General features: G+C 43.2%; 2 protein-coding genes across 2 annotated transcripts; one reads left to right on the forward strand and one right to left on the reverse strand.

The window, feature by feature from the left end:
• Positions 1 to 289: 289 nt before the first annotated feature.
• jph2 (junctophilin 2) lies at positions 290 to 20,119 on the forward strand. Its single transcript, XM_010753403.3, has 7 exons — positions 290 to 952; positions 1,053 to 1,433; positions 4,431 to 5,247; positions 14,568 to 14,686; positions 16,619 to 17,634; positions 18,216 to 18,316; positions 18,422 to 20,119. Exons 1-6 carry the CDS (start codon positions 946 to 948, stop codon positions 18,294 to 18,296), a joined length of 2,421 nt encoding a protein of 806 aa, XP_010751705.2. The 5' UTR covers positions 290 to 945; the 3' UTR covers positions 18,297 to 18,316; positions 18,422 to 20,119.
• A 575-nt stretch (positions 20,120 to 20,694) lies between these two features.
• On the reverse strand, positions 20,695 to 23,171 carry LOC113747770 (tubulin alpha-1C chain-like). Its single transcript, XM_027288878.1, has 4 exons — positions 23,022 to 23,171; positions 22,076 to 22,298; positions 21,794 to 21,942; positions 20,695 to 21,703 (listed from the first exon to the last, which is right to left on the reverse strand). The coding sequence occupies exons 1-4, from the start codon at positions 23,022 to 23,024 to the stop codon at positions 20,729 to 20,731; spliced, it is 1,350 nt and encodes a 449-aa protein (XP_027144679.1). The 5' UTR covers positions 23,025 to 23,171; the 3' UTR covers positions 20,695 to 20,728.
• Positions 23,172 to 24,352: the final 1,181 nt, after the last annotated feature.

The following is a 24,352-nucleotide window of genomic DNA, read 5'->3' on the forward strand; positions in this document are numbered from 1 at the left end:
GGACTATTTGTGCTTCTACTTAAAGTCAAAGACCAGAGTATGCTGCTCACAAACAGAACTGAAGTATCTGTGATGCGGTTGCTCACATTTCCCAGCAGAGGGAGTGAAGAGAGTGAAGTGACACAGTCATGTCCCATGATTTCATCAATTTGTGATTCAACGTTTACAGTAATATTCTGTAATCATAATGCCTTAGGAGTATAATCTAAGATATACACACACGTGGGGTTAAATAAAGTTATTAAAAGCTCAGCCACAGACACTCAGGCTGTCATTCTTTAATGTAGAAGTATTATCCTGATGCTTTAACATCTACGAGGCCATGCAGGAACATCAAATGGGGAATTACAGAGATTTATCAACCCTCAGGTGTCAAGCTTTAATATCCCATTAAAGAATGATAATGTCCAAACTGCATTAACTGGGCGTGCTGTATGTGTGCAGAGAGGTGGGGGACCTATGGAGAGATTCAGAGTCCTGAATGGCATGTACTTCAGACCCGAGGTGGCAAGACTCTGGCATGGCTCCTTGCAGGCAGCAGAGTAAGGATTGGGTTGTATTTTTGGAAGGGTGTGTGTGTGTGGATTGGTCGCCTTGTTAGGTCTGCTAAAATATTTCCAACAGCAGCGACTGTGAGGAGATAGCTGGGTGGCAGGGGACACAGGGGGGACAAGGGGCTTTTTTTTTTCTCTGTGGCCACCTGGAAAAAAAAAAAAGCCATGCAACATCACCGGCTTGTCAAGATACATGACTACAGAAATTAATAATCCTAAATTTGTAACACGGTTTAATTGATTCTGGATTTAATTTGACTTAATCCAAGAAGAAGACTGGATTGAAGCTGTGCGCCGTGCGGAGCTTCATGGACACGCGCAAAAGTCCCCAAACCTCCACAAGAAGAAAGCCCAACAAGTTCATCACCGAGGATATCTCCAATCAGTTTTGATGTCAGGTGAAGGTGAAGTCAGACTGACGGAGGTTTTATCTTTAGCCAGGTAACAGACTAACACAGCTTTTCTTTCTGATCGGTGCGTTATTGCGCTGCGTTAAAGGTATGAGTGGAGGTCGCTTTGAGTTTGACGACGGTGGAGCTTACTGCGGAGGCTGGGAGGGAGGCAAAGCCCACGGCCATGGCATCTGCACCGGACCCAAAGGCCAGGGTGAGTTCTCCGGCTCCTGGAACTACGGCTTCGAGGTGGTGGGAGTCTACACCTGGCCCAGCGGAAACACCTACGAGGGGTACTGGTCGCAGGGGAAGCGTCACGGTCTGGGAATAGAAACCAAAGGACACTGGATTTACAAAGGGGAATGGACTCATGGCTTCAAAGGCAGATACGGGGTCCGGATCAGTGCTGGAAGTGGAGCAAAGTATGAAGGAACATGGAATAACGGGCTTCAGGATGGGTACGGAACAGAAACATATGCGGACGGAGGTGAGAGTTACAAAAAATTTTGATATTTGTTGGTGTGCAGAAAAAGCAGTGACAATTAAAAGTACTCTGAGTACATGTATAAAGTAGCATGACATGTAAATACTCGAGTAAAACTTCAAATTATTCTTGAAAGAGGCTACAGTATTTGAGTAAAAGTACTTACAGAAGTAGTCCGAGCTTTTACTCAAGTAAAAATAGCCACAGTGTAAAAATACTCACCAGTCATGCATGTCGTTACTTAAGTAAAAGTACATATGTATTATCAAAAAGTACTCATAATTAGGAAATGTTCACTTGTGAGATTATCTTGTTTCTATGTTTAATCTTAATCTGTGAAGAATTCCCATCTGTCAGACAAATGTAGTGGTTAAAGTACAAAGTAGAAATACTATAGTATAGTATTTGAGTACATCTACTTTGTTACATTACACCACTGCAATTCCTGTGCTGGAAGAAGTACTCTGATCCTTTACTTTATTAAAAGTAGCATAAAAATGGAAATACCCAAGTCAAAATATTCTATAAATTGGCTACAGTAGTTCAGTAAAAGTACTTTATACATTACGGAGTAATGAAGTAAGAAGTTGTCAGAGCTGTTACTTGAGTAAAAATAGCAATACCACAGTGTAGAAATACTCTACACTCATGCATTCAAAACTTACTGTACTTCAGTAAAAGTACATATGTATTGTTAGCTAAATCAAAGTACCCATAATTCAGACAAAATACCTTGTTATGTTATATTATTGCAGTATTTTTGATGCATTAATGTGTACACAGTATTTTACTTTTACAGTTCTACTTTTACTTCATATTGTGTTACGATTATCTTGTTTTATGGTAAATCTGTGAGACAAATGTAGTGGTGTGAAAGTATTAAGTAGAAATACTCCAGTATTTGAGTAAATGTACTTTGTTACCATAAACTACAGCAGCTCTGCATTAAGAAGTACTCTGATCCTTTACTTTAATAAAAGTAGCCATAATCTAAAAAATATTTAATATTGAAGCTGGTTGAGGTGAATATTTTATTACTGATCATATGCATCTAAAACTTGGATATATGAAGTAACTTATACCTATCACATAAATAGTGCAACAACAATAAAAACTAAAAAGGTCCCTGTGAAATGTTGAAAATAGTAAAGTAGTAAGCCTTAGAAATGGTACTTAAATACAATACTTGAGTATAAGTTACTTTCCACAACTCGAAGGTGATAACTAAATCTTGCGACAGTAATAGGAAAACCCCTCTAGTGTGCCATATGGACCAAGTTCATTACAGACAAATCACCAGCCGGCCTGTTTATGATGTCTGCGTGTAACCAGAAGAAAATATCACCCTGCTGCTGTCAGTCAAAGCTCGCTGGGAATCAAACCCCCACAGGAATCTTTCCATTTAGTTAAACTACACCATCACCAACAGAGGCGGAGGGAAGTATCCAGATTATTCGCTGGAGTAAAAGTACGAATACTGACGTGTGAAAAATGCAAAGACAAGGCTGAAAGTACTGAAAGTATCAAAAGGTACACAGTATATACACACTACTGTGCATGAAAATGCTTGTAGTAACTATATCTGTCAGATAAAATGGATAAATATGTCGAGTAAAACTATAAATCTTCCTTTAAAATGTCGTCCAGTAAAACCATAAAGTAGCATAAAATGAAAGTACCTCAAAATGATTCATTAAATACAGCACCTGAGTAAATAAACTACTCCCCACCACTGATCAGCGAGTGTTTGTTGTTATCAGGTCAGATTAGATTAGAAAGTTGTTCACAAACAATCCTGAACATTTGACGTTTTTAATCCGTCGATGTCGATGAATATCACCCGGCTCATCATTTCACCACATAGAGAGAAACTTAATATGTCAGGCAAATAAAATCGATCGCTGTGATCGCAGTGGTTTCCCTTTCCTTAATAGCTGACTCATCAGCTTTAAGCCCGGTCTGCTGCTGGAAGTTGCAGTTGGAGGGTGGGGTTGTGTGTGGGAGGGCGGGTGGAGGGGAGGGAGGAGGTGTGATAACACCAGATGTCAGGATGTAATAATAGCCCACAAGCCCCCATGCCCTCCTGGCCTCACGGGCTGAGGCCTAGCTGTCACTATAATCCACACTCATGTCAATTTTAGCATGAGACCAGAACTCAAGATGACCTGTCAGCGGAGGCTTCCATGAATGAGACTTTGCAGATATTCATGACAATCTGAGCGGAAATAAAATAAAACTATTTTTCTCTCCAAGCCTTCAAACATTTAAGATCCTACAGGTGTTGTGTTTAAGTCACAGACTGCATAAAACTTGGACGTCGTATCCGTGACAGGTTTCTGAAGATCTGTTGAGTGTTTGGTCTCCATCTTAACAGTCAACACCTCCAACATGGCTAATCTAAAAATGAACAAAGACGTGGAGCTAAGGCGGGCTAAATGAAGCCTGGTTGCCCCAACAAGCCATCTGTAACAACGCCCACTTGTTAATTATACATAACTTTAAGCCTTAATATAATGTGAACAGGTGAGTTGTATATAAATTCACCCTCAGTACAGTTGTCATGAACGGGGAAATTAGCTACAGAGACCAAAACTGTTTTTTGTACCAGGCTGTAAACATGTTTATTTCTGCTGTCTAACATGGGGACTTATGGAGACTGACTCACTTCTGGAGCCAGCCTCAAGTGGACGTTTAAAGAACTGCAGTTTTTGACACTTCCGCATTGGCAACAAAACAAACAACATGTTTAGTTTTGCATAATCCAAAGTATTTGACTTCCTGGTGGCACCACATGAACGTTTTCGTGGTGGACAAGTGGACACGTCTTTAAGTTGAAGTCAAATTATCAAAATTAACCAAAACATTCAGGGTTCAACCTCTGGACTCAGTGAATTTCTGGATATTTCAGTCTCAGCCACCAAGCAACAGATATTGTCGCACTGCTTGAATGGCTAAAAAGCAGAAAGAAAGATTTATTCCTTTTTTTCCTCATCTTTCCAGGAACTTTCCAGGGTCAGTTTACTGGCGGGATGCGGCACGGCTATGGAGTCCGTCAGAGCGTCCCTTACGGCATGGCAGCAGTTGTCCGTTCCCCTCTTCGTACCTCCCTGACCTCCCTTCGCAGCGAGCACAGCAACGGCACCGTGTTGCAGCAAGACATCCCAGTCATCACCACCACCAACGCCTCAGGTGAGGAGACACCCGTCACCACCCCTACCCAGCTGGGGCCATCCCGTGGAGGCTTCGCCCTCACTCTTCAGGTGGACCCAGACGCTGTGAAACCCAAGAAGAAGGGTCTGTTTCGCAGGGGCTCCCTGCTGGGTAAGCTGAGGAAGTCCGAATCAAGTAGCTCGCTGTCCAGCCAGAAGAGCAAGATCAGCTTCCTGAGGACGGAATCAGCTCTGAGCTCCAACGCCAGTGACACCAACTCCACCATCAGCATCGGGGACGAGAGCCTCGCCGGAGCTGAGGATTTCCCGCCGGTGGAGGCCGACATTGACGCCACCACCACAGAGGTCTACATGGGCGAGTGGAAGAACGACAAACGCTCGGGATATGGAATAAGCGAAAGGTCCAGCGGGCTGAAGTACGAGGGCGAGTGGCTGAACAACCAGAGACACGGCTACGGCTGCACCACCTTCGCCGAGGGAGGGAAGGAGGAGGGCAAGTACATGAACAACATGCTGGTGAAGGCCATGAAGAAGAGGGTGATCCAGCTGAAGGGAACCAAGATCAAACACAAGGTGGAGCGGGCGGTGGAGGGCGCTCAGAGGGCCGCAGCCATCGGGAAGCAGAAGGCGGAGATCGCTGCTTCTAGGTAAGAGCAGATGAATGACGAGATGATTCTTCTCGGTTCTTATCAGGCAAACACTCATAAATATCTTCTGAGTTACTTTACAGGATGCATTTATTGCTCACTCCTCCTGTCAAAGGGCTGCAGGCTGCTGCGCCTGGCTGTGGTTGGTGGACACTCTCGCTGTGGTTGTGGTTATTGGTCCATCTTCAGCTGCACTTGTGGTTGAATCTAATACACTCTGGATACGGCTGCGGTAGCTGCGCTGTGGCTGCTCTTCAAAGCTCCTATTAACAGTTGAAAGCATTACTAAGGCAGATGGGATTTGAACCTGTGGTGCCTCTATTAGTTATGATGGATTTGAACGCGCCACATGAGGTCTGGGATTGCAGCTTCACTAACACTCAGACAGTACAACCATCACTGCACACATGTACATGTAGTTAGTTTGTGACAGACGTAATCAAGACAGTTTGTCAAAGGTCACAGAGTTTTTAAGATTTTACCAAGACGGGATCACTATTCACAGACTACGACTGGATTTATTTTGAGAGTATTTCCCAAAAAATGCAGAAATAAAAGCAGCTTTTGGCCACAGTTTGGGCACCATTTCCACTCAATTGTGGTACAAACGGGAATAGTTGTCAAAGAGACACTCACTCTACGACTTTTCTAAAATTTGAGAGCCGCGACTTCACCCGGAGTCGCCTCAGTGTTTACGACTGTGTGGCCTGTTGGTCCTTTGCGCTCCTATTGGTCGTTGACACCGCTCACGTGATTCAACGTCACTATTTTCATGAGCCGAGACTGAACCTGTTTGATTTTACTGGAACGTCAAGACGAGAAAAAGACTTAAGACAACTTGGACTTGGAGTTTTTATGACCACCTTACACCAAACATGTGAGATGACGGGAGCACAACTCGAACTTTTCAGGACTTCGTACCGAAACTGGACGTTTGTCTGCGGCGGCGAAAATCGTTTGCAAAGTCGTTTGGTGTTAGACCAGCATTAGTTGTTCCTCTTGTCTCTAATCTAAACAAAGACGGTAACCAGGATGACCATACCAAGTTTGTACGACATGCAACAAAAGTGTAAAATCTCTTGTACCATTTTTATTCGTCTATATTGATCATATTATTTTTCTATTTTTTCTTGTGGAAAAATGAGTCACTGACTCCGGCTGCCAGTCACAGTAATCCTCACAGTAGAAAACACGACTAAACAGTCATTACGTTTATTTAATATTAAGAGAAGAAATACACGGCATGCTTCAGAAAACCAAATGTTCAAGTCTATCAGGGTTTTCCATATTGAGGACTTGAATGTTGCTAAGACACTGTTACCTAACAACTTTTCTCTGTCTCTGCCTCTGTTGCTAAATCTGTCTGAACTGGCAGCGAACACTTGTCCGACATTTGTTCAACTAAGACTGCTCTGTCCCAGGTTTCAGTCGTGACTGTCAGAATAGTTGATTTCATCTCCGTCTGTCGTCTTAGTTTTTTAGTAGCAGGTGCAGTAATCTTTAGTGAGATCAGCTTGTGGCAGAGAGATGATTCTAGTAAAACGATATAATAAGAGATCACAGTAATATATTTATATGTTTGTTTCTTTCTATAAATAAAAAAATGAGACAGTTAGCCTGTCCAAAGATAACAATATCTGTCTGCCAGCAGCAGACACAAGATTAAACGTGTTAATTAGTGAGTCTGGAAAAGTGTTTTATTGACAAGGAAGCAAATTTCCAAATGTCAAAGACACACTGGAGTTATTTGGGTTATTTATGGAGTGATGAAGCTGACCTCTGTTCCAGTCTCCAAAATATTTCGAAATTTGACACTTGGCTCATTTTCTGATGACGTTTTTAGTCCCTGAGGTTGCAGAAATATTAGAATATATGTGTCTTGTTGTATTTTTTTGTGAAATCAGCCCCTAGACAAAATTGGGTGGCCAACCCAGCAGTGAATGTTGGAGTGTGTACTGAGTGTAACTATAAGCTGCTTTTAGACCAGCTGTGATCTCAAAGTTGAGGTTTTCTCGTCATATACAAGCTTAAAACAAACTAAAATGTAATAATTATTATCTCAGCCGTGTGAAAAGTTGTTTTATTCTGCCCTACGTCAGTGCGGGCTCACAGGAAGACATGAATATTGTGACCACAACATTTTAGTTAAGCTACGATATGGTGCCTGACCATGAAGAGCTTTGTAGGTAAGGAGATCCTGTTCCTGTCACTTCACGTGCTGCAGCGTTCTGGATCGACTGCAGAGTCCTCGGGGGCAGCCTGACAATAAGGAGTTGCAATAATCCAGCCGAGAAGTAACAAATGCACGGACCAGTTTTTCTGTCTGAGACACGAGGCATCTACTTTTTGCGACGTTACACAGGTGAAAAAAGGCAACCAGTGAAGTTTGTTTTATGTGGAACAAACCGTAGGGAAACATGTTTTTCTGTTCATGCGTGAACACCTTCAGTTTGTCTGTGACCGTACAAGGTGGTGGTGGTGTTGGTGCACAGTCATCTTCGGTACCTGAAATAAGCTCGGTGTTTACAGCAGTGAGACTCGCGCTGATGGACTGCAGACCCCTGTCCCGGCAGATTGAAATCTAAATATTGTACTCCAAGGATAAGCAGTATTTCGGAGTTATGGGCCCGGGTGTTCATTGTGTCAGAGCTTTAAGCTCACCTACAGCAAATCCACAGAGCTGAGAATGAAAGCAAACACCTTATGTAGGACTTGTTTTCAGAAACACCTCGGTGGTCTTTACAAACCGAACATGACCTCATAGGAAAAATATCCACGCCAGATTCATGAAAATGTGAAACTCACACAGGCTACTGGAACATCGGTATCTTATCTCAAGTACTTTTACTTTGGGTGTTTTAATTTAATGCTACTTCACACCTCAGCTCCTCCACTTCAGACGAAAAGTCACTTTTTTACTCTTTTTTTTGTTTTCTGATCATTTAATGAAATACAAAGCAAGCTGACTTTTTCTTTGAGGGTTTAAAAAGACAAATTTGGAATAAATGGACTGAATTATTAAACCCAACACGAGCAAACTCCACTAATGTTTACACTCGTTTCCCCTTTGTGATGTGAATAACAGAAAAATGTTCCCTCTGTTCTATTGTAAATTTGAATAGCATGTGAGAAAGTTGAAGACCAAAATGAAAAAGTACATAGGTCTGTATGCGGGTGAGTTTAGATGAAGTGAAGCCAGAAACTGCAGTTCTCTCAAACGTCCACTTGAGGCTGGCTCCAGAAGTGAGTCAGTCTCCATAAGTCCCCATGTTAGACAGCAGAAATAAACATGTTTACAGCCTTGTACAAAAAATAGTTTTGGTCTCTGTAGCTAATTTCCCCGTTCATGACAACTGTACTGAGGGTGAATTTATATACAACTCACCTGTTCACATTATATTAAGGATTAAAGTTATGCAGGATTAAGAGCGTGGACGCTTTGATTGACAGGTAGGTTGTTGTTATGGATGACTTGTTTGAGCAACCAGGCTTCAGGTCCACCGACGTTGCACATCTTTTAGACTTTTAAGACATTATTTTTTAGATTTGCCTGTAGCCACCGCACACTCTGAGCTTCACAACGTCTGTCACAGATATGACGTCCATATTTATACTGTCTATAGTAAACCGATGTATGTAAATGGATATAGATGTTTGGAAGTGAAGATGGAGGGCTGAGAGTTCACACAAGAACTTTTGCCTTTCACACCGTTCTCTGCATATCAAGAGGCTTTTGTCTCAGTGTCCCTCGTGGAAAAAGGTGCATTGTAAGTTGAGGCTCCTCGTCACGTTTCACATCAACAAGAGACATTTCCCCAATAAATTTCTTGCATCCAACATTTCATTGGAAAAATGTCTAAAAAATGATCCGTATTTATGCATCAGGGATTTCTCTCCTCTCCCGTTAATCATCTCACAACCCGTCATATACTAACAGATGTCCATCCACCGTGATCCAGGTTCTGCTCCAGGTTTCTGCCAATAAAGGAAGTTTTTCCTCGCCACCGTCGCCAAAGTGTTTGCTCATGGTGGGAAATGTTGAGTCTTTCTAAAGAGTACGATTTAGACCTGCTCTATATGGAAAGATAGAACATTTCTGTTATGAATTGACAGAAATAAAATTTAATTTAACTTTCTTTCTTTATAACCTTTTCGGAGGGGCCTGATCTCTAGGTTGTGAACTACGAGACCAAACTACTAAACAGCAAGACGCTGTTTACATGTTGATGCATCAGTATTAGAGTACTTTTATTTTGATACTTTAGGTACATTTTACTGACCAAACTCCTGAACTTTGACACATAATGGAGCATTTTTGCATTGTTGCATCGGTAACAGCCACTCCTGATCGGTCGTAATTTCCAATCTGTTATTCTACAAGCAGTGGAGACATGACACATCTGTTCCTGGCAGTGGTTTCCTCACTCTCTGATCCTTTGGCAATGAAGTCGACGGTTAAAAATACACGTACAACCTGTGCGCTGCGCATGGGACGCCAGACCCGGGCCTCGTCAAAGTCCGGTTAGCTAAGCGTTCGCTGGCATTCAGACACTCTCTGTTCTGTTGCGTGGCCTGGCTCTGAAGGAGGACCTGTGTGGCTGGACAGGGTGTAAATGACGCACATACAAAGGGGCCCTGTGGTCACAGAGGAGCCCTGACTAAATATGGACAGGCACACTCTTGCTGTATCACAATCACAGGGGAATGCAACAGCTGATTATCCCCCCTTCCCCCTCTTCTGCGTCCAAACCTCATCTTTCCTGTCTAGTCACAGACTCTTTCTCGAGCTCTCCGCACTCTTGCTTTTGTCCTGTTTTAGCACTCCTGTGTCTGAATGGCGCACACGTCCTTTAGAAAACAGCCGCCTGCTTGCAGGTTTTGACCGTTCCTATCAGCCACCGTGTGTTTCAGCTCACCGGCAACAGTCCATCTTGTGTCAGCAGTGGTGTCAAGTGGTTGCACGGATATAAATATGACACAGCTCATAAGCAAGTGCTTGGGTATAAAGGGTTAGCGTATATATGTACCACACCTAGCTTTAGTTGTGCAGCTTGGATTACATACTGTACTGCTGAGACGAGCATTTTGTGTTGGTGGGCGATCAGACGTAACATTTGTAAACACTTCAGGAGCTCGGGGGACTATTCTCAGCCTGTTACTGATCAGTAATGAGAGAAATTGATGAGATCTCTGTAGCTGTAACCTCTCAGCAATGTGGCAATGATGAGGATGCAATTAGCTCTTAATGTAAGTGTATTCTGGCAAAGCGATTTAATTATACTCCCGAAACATTTCATCGTCTTTTTATAGAAACTAAATCACTCCTTCACACTCACGCACATTTGAACAGGACTCTCCACAAAGATCCAGTGGCACATGCCAGGATGACAGAATATCTCTGGCCGTCAGGAGCCTGCAGGGCAACTGCAGTACGGCAAAAAATAATAATAAAAGGTTACAGAACAGCAGAACAGTGGGACACCTTGAATGTCACAGAATAATCCTTAAATTTAAGAGGTGCAGATTAATCTGTCATCTCTTAGTTTCAGGTGTCGAAGGAAGTTTTCTTCCTGCAGCCGACGTCTCGTTACAAACGCAGCGTCTCCTTAAGGCGGCGCTAAAAGCATAGAGGGTATTTAGGTCACAGTGTCAAATGTCATGTTTAGAAGCACTGAAGGACCAACACAGACTGCTGCAGTTATACAACCTGAGGAGGAGGTTCATAAAAATCTGATCAATCACAGTATCTCAGGAGGTCACCACCTCTGTCTGCATTAGGGGAAAGTAACTAAGTACCAAAGTACTGTATTTAAGTACATTTTGACAGAGAAATGTACTTTTTAACTCGGCTGTATTATAAGTCCATGAACCAATTGTATGAGAACAGACTTCGCTGTTGACTCTCTTATTTATTGTTTCATGTGTAGAGCTATTTCACTGATGTATATTTGGCTTATCTTGCAGTTTCTCGTCTTAATATTGTTGTTTTTGTGGAGACCCCGGTAAGTCGACCACTGTTGTGGAAGCTAATAGGTCTGAGAATTAAAACCAAATCATTTCCTGTAACCTCTTCACCTTTGCTTATCCTTATCAGCGCGGGCTGGAGCCGATCCCAGCTGGCAAATTATGATTTATTATTATAGATTAAACTGCCCGGTAGTATAATTAACCTCAAATTAACTCACTTTAATGGTGCATACATTAATGCAACCTGTACTATAATATATGTTATTCTGAAATGAGCCATTCTGCCTATTAAATATAAATATTTTTATATTTCTACTTAATAATAATTTGAATGCAGGATTTGAATATACATGAGTACTTCTTCCATCATTTTCTGCTCTTTAATAATAGATTACATAGAACATAAAAGCAAAAAACAACTTGACAATGGATCACATGACTACTTGGATGTAAAGGGTTTGGTCAAAGTGACGAACTCTCTACAGATTTCAGTTTTAGGGTCTTTCAGCTCATTGTTTTGGTTCCACGCACAGTTCAGCTTCAGCTGTCAGTTAATGTAGATTTAATCTACAGGCTGTGTCGACGCATGATAAAGTTCTGTGCCGTAGCAGTTAATATAGTGGCTGAGTGATGCACCCGAACATATGGACCGATGACATAATAGCCGAACAATGTTCGGTCTGCGTTCAGTCAAAACAATATTCCCATATTAGCATCTGACACCTACCGCGGGATATATTGTTACAACGTTGGCCGTCTACAAATGTCTGGTTCCATCAAGGGGAACACGGTACTCGACCTTGATGCAGCTTCATTGGTTAAATCTGCGTTTTTTCTTTGCACCGTTGTGCACGGGCAAGCTGATGGGTTCTGCATGTTACTGAGAGTTGTGGCTGGTGGAGCCACTGGTGAAAGGTGGTGTAGCAACGAGCTCTCGTTCAGCTGGCTGCTGGACCCTGTGTTGTGTTTGTGGGGGTATCAAATTGCCTTGGAAGGTGTACCAGAAAAGCAGCAGTTGTAACTATAACTCTACCTTTAATGATTGTTTTCAGTGTGTATATATAGAAATGTGAGATTTGAGATAACAGGGTGAAGGGCTTCCTGGAAGAGGAGGTGCTGACTGTGTTGTGGACAGGTGGAGCTCATCTGTCTCAGGGAACGGGGAACCTCAGGAGTCTCTAATTGTTCCTGTGGGAAGCACCTTCACTAAGTCTTCAAGTGGACCGGAGGGGGGGGGACTATTTTGAGCTCAGTGTAAAGTTACAGTATGTCAAGTATCCACAGAGTAATCACAATCAGTAATTCTCACGGTTAATAACAGTAGCCTTGAACTCTCTCAGCACTCAGATATCTGCTGGTTGTTAGCCATCGGTCCAGACTGAAATACACCAACAACTATTGGATGGGTGGCCATGAAATTTCATACAGACCTTATTCACGACCCCAGTTAGATGGAGTAGACGGACTTTGGTGATCATGTAGCGCCACCAGCAGGTCACACACTTCCAATCATCCGGTTTGTTGCCATGATAATCAGCGAATCAGCTTCCTTGGCTCCACACTAAACATACAATAACTGCATTAATATAGATAAATGATTATCAAAGCTTACATTCATATACAAATCAAAGCCAGTCGACACTCTACATACATTTAGATATATTTCTAAGACATCTGCATGCCAATGAATGTCTTTGCATATTCTTTTCAAAGGATGATTTATTGGATGTAAGTGGTAGGTTATGCCAGTTTCGTGTCCACTACGAAAAGTGATTTAAAAAAACAGAAACAAGAAAGAAAAGTACAAAAATTTGGTGAATATTACTTAAAATATGCAAAATTATCTACCAACAGAAGAGGAAAATTTGACTCTAACCTCAACGAACTGTCACGACCTCAGACATGAATCAAGATGCACGTTGATGAGGACATGGCAAAAAGATATTTATTTTTCAAAAAGGCGCCATCAAGGAGGATAAGAAGTACAAAAAAATGCTCTTAATAAAAATTTAAAAACACAAACTTCAATCAGAACATGAAAAAATCCTTAACACTGGGCCGGAAACGCTCGACTACTACACAAACTGACAAAAGGAGACATGAGGTGAGAGAAAACAGGTGAAACCAATCAGGGGCGGGGCAAACCATTACAAAGGCGGGAAAATCACACAAAGGGAGGAAGTCAGGGTCTGAGATGAGAGGGAAAAGGTGAGTACAAAATAAAACAGGAAACATGAACATGAGACACAACACCACATTAAAGCTTAACAGCTCTGTAAATAAAAAAAATTACAGTGCATTTTTGGTCCTTGGGCTAAATCTGGTGTTTTGTAATTGTGTATTATTTATTTTAACGTTTGGTCGAATAGAAATATCGGTGCCTTTGAGTTAACGGTGCAGCTGGACAATGTGGCCATGCTTGAGGAAATCCTTTGCTCAGTGGTGAGCCAAGAGAGGCTGGAGTCCAACTTTTTCAGAGCCGGTTCTGAAATCAATTTTTTTTTTATTAGACGCAGACGGCCACACTGTCGAGTCCAGATGGCACAGAATTAATGATTTGGAAACTTGACCCAGCGTGTGTGATTTTACATAGGGAGAACACTTTGTGTTGTGACTGCAACACCCCGACGATTTATCACACATAGAGACATGACAGTGAGGATTGAGCTTGGACGTCTAGTGTGTTAGATGTACTGTGTAAAGTGTGCTGTTGTATTTATGGTGTATTTTACTGGTTTTAGCAGTTCTGTTACCTGTTCTCCAATGATTTAAAGGTGCAAGCTTGTGGGTAAAGCTTCCCAAACTGTTAGTCCAAACTGTCCTCTCTGTCCGTCTATCACGTAGAAATATGTACGATGACGGAGCCCTCGGTGTCTTTGCCAGCGATAACTCATTGTCTCGCTGGGGGCGATAAAAGCGCAATTTATTTCCGTCCCAGTTTTGACGCCCCCTCGATAGCTAATAATACTAATGAGCCATATGACCAGCAGCCACCCACCTCTGGCCTTCATTTCAACATGATTGAATATTATAAACAGTCTGTGCCGCGATAATTTTAGTCAGTTTTAAAAAGCCATCTCATCTCTAAGGGTTAATATTTAAGGTCCATGCCGTCTTTGACGAAGAAGGTCATAGTCAAGGTCATTAAAACATATATAAAGATATGACATAATGACAAATAAGCTTCTTATTTAACAGATAAGTGGCGACAAAGCTGCTCATCTAACTCTCAGCAAGAACACAAACTGCCAAACTCTAGACAGCAGCACAAAATGCATGAATGTAGAGTTAAAATAAAACATCTGGATGAATGTTTTGGCTCAAATTCATTGTGTTGTTCATGTCCCCTGCAGGACGACTCATTCAAAGGCCAAGTCGGAGGGAGCTGAACAGGCTGCTCAGGCCTCCAACGGCGAGTCCAGCATCGCCAGACTGGTGGCCAAAGAGCTCTCCCCTTCCTTCTACCAGCCAGGTCAGTGGAGTTTTCATCTGAGAGGAACACTGCAACATAATATGCAAAACGTCTGACACAAGGATGAATATTATTATTAGTTATTTTCAGCTCAAATTGGTTGTTTTAAACGATTTTTCTTCCACAGTGGGAGGCTCATATGTACCATCTTTCCCAACGACGAACACAGTCCTCTCACTCGCTTTATATTTGTGGCGTCTATACAAATAGCACACCGATCAATCGATACCTACTTACTGCAGCAAATATAAACTGATAACTCCTCACCACTCATCTAGTCTAAAACGCGTCCCCGTGCATGCCTTCAGCTTGAGCCACACGGATCCTTGGCTGAGGCTCCCTCACAAGGGTCGTCGCATTTGAATGTCTAAAAAAAGGAACATCTCGTTGGGTCGAAGGGATCGTATCGGTTTCATTGGGGAGACGGGCTTACACATTCACACGAAAGCAGCCCAGCCTTTTAGGAGCCTCTTACTTGCGTTTTTTAGGTCTTTGCTTTTCCGAGCAGAGAGCTTAAAGGAATACAGCTTTCTGAGCGGCTGCCCGAATTGTCTCTGACTAATACTACAAATGGACGAGGCCTGGCTGAGTCCTGCTATGCATTCTTCCATGAAACATCTCTCACCAAGGCGACAACAACACAGACATACAGTGTCAGCGTGAGCACCATCTGGTTTATTTGTGCCGCTTTAGCCTCGCAGTGTAAAGGATAAGTCTGCTGATGTTATATGAATGTAATACAATGATTGTACTAACAAGTGTTTTGTGTGAAGCTAAAGCCTGATATATTTTTATTCCTCTGTGCCATAGAGCTTCAAAAACTGTAGTTTATTGTGAGATTATTACTCCTCCTATATGAGAAACACTTATTATAGTAAAATCAATGACCTGTTTCTTAAAGACTTACATCATTAGATACATAGCCTCATGGCTGGCAGCCAGAGACCAGGTTGTGGAGTAAACATAAATTGAAAATAGAGAAAAATAAAGAGAGCTGGACGATAATGTGTTCTTGGTTTTGTTTTATAGCTAAAATAGCCTAAAATCATCTCATGTTATGAAGTTCACTTTTACTTTGACATGTTTTTGACTTTATCTCTGTTATGTGAGCAAAAAAATACAAATTTATAAATGAATCACAGACTGTGTAAAACATGGACGTAGCACCCACAGGTTTCTGAAGAACCATTGTGGTGTTAAGTGTGGTGGCTCTGCTTCCGCTGCCTCCCGGCTAATCTAAAAATGGACCATGGGTGGAGCTGAGGCGGGCTGAATGAAGCGTGGTTACTTAAACAAGCCACCTGTAACCACACCCACCTGTCAATCAAAGCGTCCACGCTCTTAATCCTGCATAACTTTAAGCCTTAATATAATGTGAACAGGTGAGTTGTATATAAATTCACCCTCAGTACAGTTGTCATGAACGGGGAAATTAGCTACAGAGACCAAAACAGTTTTTTGTACCAGGCTGTAAACATGTTTATTTCTGCTGTCTAACATGGGGACTTATGGAGACTGACTCACTTCTGGAGCCAGCCTCAAGTGGACGTTTGAGGAACTGCAGTTTTGGCACTACCCCATAGGCCTCAGTTCAAGGCTTGGAGTGAACATGTGCATTGACGTTGGCAATTATTAATAAAGGATGCCATCTGTAACAACCTTAGTAAGCAAAATAATAAAGTTGCCTTTCAAGATGTTAAATCTCTCCTCATATTTAAGGCAAAGGGCATTAGTCTTGTTGGATGATAGCAGGTTATTATAGTCTTGTAGAAGAGTGCTCCATGATGAATATGCAAACTAGGAAACATCAGAAATATGTTTTATATGGTAATGACACTAATAAATAAACAGAAAATGGCCTAGAGAACAGAGAACAGTGCCTATCATGAATGAATGACACACTGATATTCTGACTGAACTGGTCTCTCACAGGTCCCGAGTATCTGAAGAAGAGAGCGTTACAGGAGGTCGTGGACGGCAGTGAGAACACAGACATTGTCATGCATGAGCCGATGTTGGCTGAGGAGGAGCCTCTGCCCACGCCACCTGAAAGCCCGTTCATGAATGAACTGGATAGCCTCATGCCTGGCTCATCCCCAGGCCGCACCCCCTCCCCGAGCCCAGGCATCATCAGCAAGGAAGAGCCCAAACTCCTCAGGCCAGGAAGCTGGAATGAAGACAAAACCAGTAAAGTTACTGGGAATAAGGGCAGCAGTAAACCCAACAGCAAGCCCAACAGTAAGCCCAATAGTCGCCCTACTACCCCTTCAACTTCTGCTCCTGCTCCTGCTCCTGCACCGCCTGCCCCTGAGAGCGGAGGAGCCCCTAGTAGTCGTGGCCCTTCTCGCACCGCAAGCCGTCAGAGCAACAAGAACGAGCAGGGCTCTGACCTGGAGATCAAGCCCCTGCAGAAGTTTGACTCAGAGGCTCCAGACGTCACCCCTAGTGCCGCCCCTACTGCTACCCCTGCTGCCGCCCCTGCTGCCCCTGTAAGGAATAGCCTCATCGCACCAGATGAAGAAGCACCACGCACCGTCTCCAAAGCGCCTGCCAAAGCGCCTGCTAAAGCGCCTGCCAAAGCTGTCACCCCCGAGCCTAAACCCATCGAGGTCAAAACTGAAAGAGCTCCATCAGTCCACGAACGAGCGCCGTCCGTCTCTGAGAGCAAAGTGGAGTCCAGGGAGCCGAGCAGGCCTGCCAGCAAAGCAGAGACAAAGCCATTGCCGAGATGGCAACCCAGCCCTGCGCCATCCCCAAAACCTGCGCCGTCCCCAAGACCTACACCGTCCCCAAAACCTGCACCCAATCTTGAACCTAAAACAGTACCAAAGCAAGTGGAAGCCATCGTTGTCAAACCGGCCCTGAAGGTGGATCCAAAAGCAGAAGCCAGACTGAAGGCCATCGTGTCGAGCTCAAGTAATGAGACTGCAGACTCTTTGGATCTGGAGGTAAGGCGGGAAATATACACAATGACTCACATTTGATTATTTTTAGGTACGTTAGCAGCATAGCTATAGGGTCGGCAATGGTCATTGTCAGTTGAGCCACCATTTTGGTCCATTTGGACTGACATTCATGGTCCTCAGGTGATGGACTTCTCCTCTAGCACCACCATGAGGTCGACATTGATCATTTTCGAGAAAACTATTGGATTGATTGGCATAAAATCTGGTGCAGACGTTCACGTTCCCTTCAGGATGAACTGTAATCTTAAAGTCTGACGACAGTCCTGCACAAACCACTGACTATATTTAAGACGGTGAACACTGGAACATTACCTGCTAAACATCAGCATCCTAACATTGGCAAAGCTGTGCTGCTGCAAGCTCCCCCAGTGTAATAAAGTACACCCCTGTCAGAGAGATCTCAGACTTTTAACTTTCTCTTTGCACTTCCTGTGTTGACTTCATTTCACAGCCACGGCATTTGTATTTAACGGACAGTAGTAATTCTTCACATTCGCACGGTGTGAAACAACTGCTGAGTTTATTTCTAACCTCGTAACTCATATGTATCTTGTCTTTTCAAGGGGCCAAACACCATCATGATCTGCATGGTTATCCTGCTCAACATCGGCCTGGCCATTCTCTTCGTGCACATTTTGTCATGAGACATTATCCACCACCTCAGGTAATAAATTTGATGTCAAAAAGGGACAAAACTTCAATAAACACTGCCTTGCTGTGAAAGGAGTCTGTTCAAATGAACAAATGTTGGGTTTCTTTCTTTCTGCAGGTCACCAGCAGTGTTGGAGAGAGAGATGGCCTGCCTCCTCCTCAGTTAGGACCAGAGATCAAAGAGACCGCTGAGGAGAAAAAGAAAAAAGCCTCATGCAGACAACCACAGCTCCTCTTCTAAAGGTTTTCTTTGTTGGTGTGACTGTGTGAGGCTCTGTGAAGCTCCTCTCTTTCCCAGAGGTTTGACAAAAACTGAAGGACATTGAATGACTGAGACGATTCAGTACACCTGAATATGACGATGTTTGTATGTCGGATGGTAGAGTATGTTCTCAAGTGCTTTATACTGGAGAAAGTGTTGGAGTGGCACTCGAGAAGTGTCGGTTCGTCACAGTGTGTCACAAGTGTGTAAACATTTAACAACAAAAAAAAAGAAGCAGATTATTATCTCCACTATACCTTAAACTTGATTGTCGAAACACAAAGACGAATGCAGCGGACGCGTGAAACATTAGGGAGTGATAACTGTTACTGTCGTTTTAATTATGTGGCTATTCATTAAGTAGGAGTCTGAAATGTGTGCGTGTCAGTCATATCGAGAAAATACTGCAAACTGTAATCAAATGCTACTGTAAAGCCAAGTTATTGTTTTCATCTTGCTGCTTCTCACTCTCTTAAGAAAGACCTTATCATTTCGGCTCATTGCATCCTGCTAAAAAACTGCATCTGAGACTGTGGTGTACTACACTGTGAAATTTATATGCATTTACTGTCATTCTGCTGCTTTTTTGAGGGGGGGGGAGGGGCTGATAAACCAAATATAGAAGGAATATAGGAAGCTTATGAGTGTCACTGCTATTGTGTATGTACTGTATGTTCATGTTTTAGCACCCGGGTGGTTTGAAATGAGAGTCGTGTATGTTTTGGATAAGCGAGCAGAAGCTGAAGGTGGCTGGGATTTACGTTGTGGTGAGGTTGCTCAGGCTGCGGGTTTATATCAACACACGAGTAGCGAGCAGGAGGTGGGTCGGCATGATGCGTTTGCCTGTGAGCTGGTGTTTATGGTTTCATATGTAGGAAAAAAAAAACTGTCCACACTGTTCCACGCCGCATTATATTCAGGGCCTTTGTTGTGCTTTTAGAGCCAAAATACGAGTTCAACTTTTGTACGCATGAGGGCACTTTGTGTGTATGTGTCTGTATTTTTGTACCATTTTTGAAGTGCACACCTTTTTCAGCATTCAGAATATTCTTGTCGTTAGGCGGAGGCCCTAAAATTTATTTATTTCCCAAAAGGAAGTCAGATTACCTCGTGATTGTGAGATGGAGAGAAAAAAATATGGAATGATTCTTAACTCCGTGTCTTACATTGAGAAGAGCACTATCCACATGTGCTGTTTTAATATTTCACTCTCAATCATGCAAAGAGGTTTTTAGCTGGTTGTGCATTGTTTTCATGCCAAAATCTGCAAAAATGTAGTTTTTGATAACTCTCCCGTGATCTCAAACACATGTTTTGGGCAGATCATTTATCAGATATCAGTTTATCAGAGACAAATTAGCAGATGAACTCAATACTAAGTGCAATAAACAGCATTCATGTAGGTCAGTGTCACGTAGAAGCCTTTTTTTTGTTGTCTGTTTTAGTGCATAAAAAAAAAAAAAAAAAAATAACACTGCTGAATTTAAAGCCTTTGTGTTGCCAAACCTGGTCAAAAATACAAAGCTGAAATTAAATAAAAACTTTTACAACACTTGTGAACGTGTTATGTTTTGGGATCAAAGTTTTTGGTGTGCCATCTTCGCCCCTCCTAGACTACCATTCATGATCCAGAAGAAATCCAGTCTAGGAACAGCAGAACTAAGTATTTTTAAACGCCACCTGTTTGCCAGCGTGAGACATCCTTTATCCCTCCCTTGGGCCAAAGTGAATACCACACCCTATTTTAGGCCTCCGTCCGTCTCAGGCAGTTGTCGTGTAAAGCACGAATCGCACCTTAAAATTAGTAAATGTGATATCTGCAAACGAAGCAGTGAAAACGCCTGATCATGTAAGCGCAATTTATTAAAAACAAACTAAACACTACTTGTAACAGCAGTTTGTAACTTCAGCATGTTCAGAGTTCAAACATCTGTTGAACAACACTGCCACCAAGTGACTAAAGTGAGCGCAGCAGAGGCTTAGAGCTCAGTGTGATCACTAAAACCTAACCTAACTTTTAGAGAGTGAAACTACAGAAGAATCTGTTCTTAATGAATGCTTGCAGGTCTATATTAAAGACAAAAAAAAAGGGAATGAATTGACAAATTTTTATTTTTGACAATTAAAAAACAGCACAGGTCAGAGATCAACACATGGGCCTATTTAATACTCTTCCCCTTCATCCTCCTCTCCCAGACTATCAGTACCGACCTCCTCATAATCCTTCTCCAGAGCTGCCATGTCCTCTCTGGCCTCAGAGAACTCTCCCTCCTCCATACCCTCACCTACATACCAGTGAACAAAGGCACGCTTAGCGTACATCAGGTCAAACTTGTGGTCGAGCCGAGCCCAGGCCTCTGCAATAGCAGTGGTGTTGCTCAGCATGCACACGGCCCTCTGGACCTTGGCCAGGTCTCCACCAGGAACCACAGTGGGTGGCTGGTAGTTGATGCCAACCTTGAAACCAGTGGGACACCAGTCCACAAACTGGATGGAGCGCTTGGTTTTAATTGCAGCAATGGCAGCATTGACATCTTTGGGCACCACATCGCCACGATACAAGAGGCAACAAGCCATGTATTTACCGTGGCGAGGGTCGCATTTCACCATCTGATTGGCTGGCTCAAAGCAGGCGTTTGTGATTTCTGACACTGTTAACTGCTCATGGTAAGCTTTCTCAGCGGAGATGACAGGGGCATAGGTGGCCAGAGGGAAGTGGATACGGGGATATGGCACCAAGTTGGTCTGGAACTCTGTCAGATCAACATTGAGGGCGCCATCGAAACGAAGGGAAGCAGTAATGGAGGACACGATCTGACTGATCAACCTGTTCAGGTTGGTGTAAGAAGGACGCTCGATATCGAGGTTCCTACGGCAGATATCGTAGATGGCCTCGTTATCTACCATGAAGGCACAGTCAGAGTGCTCCAGGGTGGTGTGGGTGGTCAGGATTGCATTGTAGGGCTCCACCACAGCGGTGGACACCTGGGGAGCTGGGTAGATTGAGAACTCCAGCTTGGACTTCTTGCCATAGTCGACAGACAGACGCTCCATCAGCAGGGAGGTGAAACCAGAGCCGGTGCCACCTCCGAAGCTGTGGAAGACCAGGAAGCCCTGAAGGCCAGTGCACTGGTCAGCCTGGGGACAGAGGGGGAGAGACAACCATCACATGAGACACAGTTATGTCGATTCATTTGATGTTCTGGAGCTTCTCTTGAGGTTACTCACCAGTTTGCGGATCCTGTCCAAAACCAGGTCGATGACCTCTTTGCCGATGGTGTAGTGTCCACGGGCGTAGTTGTTGGCAGCATCCTCCTTACCAGTGATCAGCTGCTCAGGGTGGAAAAGCTGGCGGTAGGTCCCAGTGCGCACCTCATCTAAGGAGACAGGAAGAATGAAGTTGTGGTTTAAAATTCAGATATTTCTCTTTTAAATTTGCCTAAATTAAGATTTATAGATGAGTTTACCGATGACAGTGGGCTCCAGGTCCACAAAAACAGATGAGTTTACCGATGACAGTGGGCTCCAGGTCCACAAAAACAGCTCTGGGGACATGCTTTCCAGCTCCAGTCTCACTGAAGAAGGTGTTGAAGGAATCATCTCCTCCTCCGGAGGTCTTGCCACTGGGCATCTGTCCGTCCGGCTGGATCCCATGTTCCAGGCAGTAAAGCTCCCAGCAGGCATTGCCAATCTGGACACCGGCCTGACCGACGTGCACGGAGATACACTCACGCTGTGGGAAAGAGAGAAAAAGAAAAAAAAAGTTGTTAATGAATGAATCATAACTTAAGGAGTGACTAATGTGACGCCGAAGGCTGCTCATCACATGTTCAGGAATTTCTAAAGCGAGATCTCAGGAGGGAGGAAAAGGGGCTCTTTTGTACAGATCATGACTAAAGTCACCTGATGATATGCCTACACACATTTATTCACCATGTGAACAGAAAAAAAAAAAGTCCTTCAAAAGAGACAAAGATACCACAGAGAGAGGTTTATTATCACTCAGACACACAATGAGTTGAAAAGATCAAAAAGCAAGTTTAAAGAAAACATGAAAGGTTAAAAATGAAAAGGCTCTGGGTGGACAGGTTTTTGTTTGAAAAGGCCTGTGGTTGCAGTTTCATTAAAGCCAGGCCTCTTCAAACAGGCGGTGAACGGAGGAATGTTGCAGGCTCGTCGACCTCCCGTTAACTGGGTCGATGTTCAACTGGAAAACCGGAAACCGGCAGCACAGACCGGACTTCATTTTTGGGGCTGTGGCTTGTCGAGTCACGCACAATTCACCAAAAAAGTTACATTTTAAACCAACCCAAGATTAAATCAAATTAAAAATTCATTTATAAAGATAGATTAGAAACTTAATGTTAAGATTGTTTTAACTTTAAAAAAAAAAAAGTTATTTAAACGTGACGACACACTTTATTAACATACGTCACGTCAATAAAAACACACTCACCATGTTTCCTGAAGCTGTGCAGTTTGAAGAAGTCTGAATTTAAAAAGAGGAAGAGGCTAAGTTAGCTCTCACAGCTCGGCCTTTAAGAGTCCTGTGTAAGAAGTAACTGACGCATCGATGCAGGGCGGGGCGTTTTATACCCGCTCAGCCGGCGGAGGCGTGTTGCCGGATCTGATTGGTTGCCGCGCGTCACGTGGGTTTGCTATTCCGATTCCTATTGGTCTGAAGTGAAACTGTCTGATTCCGCCATAACATGCCACGAGCTACTCGAGAGGAAAGTGGGGCAATCGAACGCGCGCGCGTCACTAACTGACAACACGCCAACCAGCGATGGGAAGTTCGGTTCTTTTTAGGGAGTCACATTATTTGATTCAGTTCATTAGTGATGGGGAGTTCGGTTCTTTTTAGAGAGTCACATCATTTGACTCAGTTCACCAGCGATGGGAAGTTCGGTTCTTTTTAGGGAGTCACATTATTTGATTCAGTTCATTAGTGATGGGAAGTTCGGTTCTTTTTACTCAACTCAACTCAACTTTATTCATAAAGCCCTTTAAAAACAGCCGCAGCTGACACAAAGTGCTGTACATAAAAAGGGAGTCACATCATTTGACTCAGTTCATTAGTGATGGAAAGTTCGGTTCTTTTTAGGGAGTCACATTATTTGACTCAGCTCACTAGTGATGGGAAGTACGGTTCTTTTTAGGGAGTCACATTATTTGACTCAGCTCACTAGCGATGGGAAGCGGTTCTTTTTAGGGAGTCACATTATTTGACTCAGCTCACTAGTGATTAGGGATGGGAATCGTTTCTTGTTGAGAACCGGTTCTGTGTGTTTCAATTCCATGGAATCGTTTGGCAGTTTATCTAATGCTTCTCTTATCAATTCCCGAAAGCATGAATTATGTGCCACGTATGTCACGTAACTTCTGCAAGAAGTTACGTGACATACGTGACAGGGCGACTTGCCATTATTGCAAAGTGAAGATAACAGTGTCGGGAGGATACACGAAGAACATGCAGAAACATTTGCGCACACAACATGAAATATTTTTAAATGAATGTCGTGTTTTTGACATGCTTCGGACTGGAGATGACCACCTGCGGTTACTAGGAAGGTAACTCTGGTAAGTAACACACTGCCTACCATGTTAGCGCGATGTGCTTCTTGCCACAGTTACACATCGTTACTAGGCTGTGGGCCTCTTTTGACCTCGCTGTTAGTTTTGTAAGGTCGTGATACTTCAAACTAAACAAAGTTGATGCTGATCAAACTGTTTGTTCTCCTTTTTTTCCCAAATGAGAATCGATACAGAATTGAATCGTTAAGCAGA

The sequence above is a fragment of the Larimichthys crocea genome, chromosome XV, assembly GCF_000972845.2.
Source record: "Larimichthys crocea isolate SSNF chromosome XV, L_crocea_2.0, whole genome shotgun sequence".
Classification (NCBI taxonomy): domain Eukaryota; kingdom Metazoa; phylum Chordata; class Actinopteri; family Sciaenidae; genus Larimichthys; species Larimichthys crocea.